The 2,538-nt window shown below is 35.7% G+C and overlaps 1 protein-coding gene across 1 annotated transcript in view; it reads left to right on the top strand.

Moving 5' to 3' along the window:
• Nucleotides 1–1,334, top strand: part of lars1 (leucyl-tRNA synthetase 1) — a 30,661-nt gene extending 29,327 nt beyond the window's left edge. Inside the window, exons 31-32 of the mRNA XM_016267587.1 lie at nt 279–411; nt 613–1,334. Coding sequence (XP_016123073.1) covers nt 279–411; nt 613–818 — 339 coding nt within the window. The 3' untranslated portion in view covers nt 819–1,334. The remainder of the gene's footprint in view (nt 1–278; nt 412–612) is intronic.
• Nucleotides 1,335–2,538: the final 1,204 nt, after the last annotated feature.

The following is a 2,538-nucleotide window of genomic DNA, read 5'->3' as shown; positions in this document are numbered from 1 at the left end:
ATATATATATATATATATATATATATATATATATATATACAGATGTTACATATAATATGATTTAAATTTGTCAAAAGGACAACCTAGGTTTTCCTTTTGACAAATTTAAATCTGTATTTTATATCTGTATTTATCTAATAATCATAGACCACTGAAAATATATTGGCCAGATGGTTTGGGGAATCCTGTGTATGAGGCAGAAAGTGTCTCATAAACCATGTCTCATGATCTGTATGATGTAGCATCATCTTCAGCGGTGACCTCTGTTTCTCTCGTAGTCTGGAGTGTTAGTGTCACTGGTGAACCCTCAGCCAGCCAACGGTCTGTTCTCCACCAGGATTGACATCCGACAGGGAGACAGCAAAGACAGCATCATCCGCAGACTATCCCGTGTCAACAGAGGCATCAAGGGTAAAGATTACTTGTGTTTATTTTAGCAAAGTTGAAACCGTTACAAGGTTTTCACAAAACTGTTAAGAGATTTAATTCAAGGCTATAAGATAAAAAAAAAAAACACATTTGAAAGTATAACTGAAGTATCCAAATACTTTGATGCCACTTGCATGCTAATGTTGCCATTGTTTTTAAATAACGCTGTTGTCAAATTTGTAGATTTATCCAAAGTGAAGCTGATGCGTTTTGAGGACCCAATCCTCGGACCTCGGAGAATCCCAGTTTTGGGGAAGGAAGAGGAGGGTAAGATCCCCATCTCAAACAGTTCAGTCTTCCACGTCAACCTGCAGGAAAACAAAGTTCATATGAGTGATAACGGCCTGAAAATGGACATCGGGGACACTTTAATATACATGGTCCAGTGATATCTGAGTTTTTTTTTTTTTGTTTGTTTGTTTGTTTTTTCCCCTCATATGATTATCTTGACATATATCTGCAAACAGTAATGATTATATTGACTGCTTAATTTAGCTGGCATTTAGTCTCTGTGCATCTAGTGAACTCCCCTCTCTGCATTTGGTAAGTGTTCTGTTTAAGCGTCTGCAGTGTCTGAATAATATATTCCTATCCATTTTCTAGCTTTTTAAGTAGTAAACTGTGCAACCCATTCATACACATACATGGCATTGGAAATATTCATACTTTGTGAACTCTACATGACATTTGAAGGTGGTCTTGTATTTTCATAATGTTTATACCAGTCTATTGGTTTTAAAATCCGTCCGCTGTTTTAAATAGTTTGCATACAGCGACAGAAGTCTAATTGAGGATGTTATCTTTTCACTGTAAAACCTTAAAAGGAAGCTTTGTTTTCTTCTTTACTTCCCCCTGTAAAATTATATGTATTCAGTGAACACTTAATAAATTAATGCAAGTGAAATATTTATTTGTTTCCTTTTTTTAACTACATAAATGCCAGTCTGGATCATTATCGAGAATTGCTGGCGTTTTCATCCTCGTTACTTGCTGCTGATATAATTAATAAGAAAAATGCCACATCCTGAAACTAATCTCAGTATTTAGATATAATAAAATCTAGCCACAGGAGGTCACAAGCCAGTGTACCTTTTGTGCCGGTCCGAAGCCCGGATAAATAGAGCTAGGTGTGTCATCTGGAAGGAGGAAAGAAGACAAGGAGACTTGGTGGTGGAATGAGGAAGTTCGGGAGAGTATCCAGAGGAAGAGGTTAGCTAGGAAATTGAGATGGTTTGGACATGTTCAGAGGAGGGAGAGTGAATATATCGGGAAAAGGATGCTGAGGTTAGAGCTGCCAGGCAGGAGGCCGAGAGGAAGACCAAAGAGGAGGTTTATGGATGTAGTGAAGGAAGACATGAAGGTAGTCGGTCTGAGAGAAGAGGATGCAGAAGGGGATAGGGCTAGATGGAGGCAGATGATTCGCTGTGGCGACCCCTGAAGGGAACAGCCGAAAGGAAAAGAAGAAGAAACTATCACTTGAATTAAATAGCTAGCCATTCATTCATCACTATTACACTTTAATTGTTTATAATTATAAGAATATAGGCAAAAACAAATGCTACCAACAACTTTTTTTTAATTGAATTCAAAATAAGTATTTCTTTATGTACTTTATGATAAAATATAGAATGTTTCTTTGTCCCGGCACTTTCTATTCAACCCTGTTATGCTTTTATGCATATCTTCCTTTTAAAAAATAATGTTTTGATCGTTCTGACAAAATTTGTGGCAGTGACATCATGAAAGACTTACTTTCTCTGTGACATTACAACAAAAGTTTTACTGCAAGTTTTTAATTTTTTTGGTCTATCTTCCCCTCTCAGTTTTAGGAGTGGAGTCGGGGGTCTGGTAGATGGTGGTGTTTTTTTTTTATTAAGAAATGAATACTTTTATTCAGCAAGGACGCATTAATTTGATCAACTATAATAGTAAAACATTTGCAATGTAACAAAGTATCTCAATTTCAAATAAATGCTGTTCTTTTGAAATTTCTATAAATTAAACAACCCCCCAAAAATATGAAGCCATATTAGCATCATGTGACACTGGAATGATACTGAAAATTAATCTTTGCATCAAAGGAATAAAAAAAATAAAATATATATATAT

The sequence above is a fragment of the Sinocyclocheilus grahami genome, unplaced genomic scaffold (assembly GCF_001515645.1).
Source record: "Sinocyclocheilus grahami isolate Dianchi unplaced genomic scaffold, SAMN03320097.WGS_v1.1 scaffold39.1, whole genome shotgun sequence".
NCBI classification, from domain to species: Eukaryota; Metazoa; Chordata; class Actinopteri; order Cypriniformes; family Cyprinidae; genus Sinocyclocheilus; species Sinocyclocheilus grahami.
The sequence above is the reverse complement of the archived record's forward strand: the minus strand, read 5'-3'. Positions and strand labels throughout refer to the sequence as shown.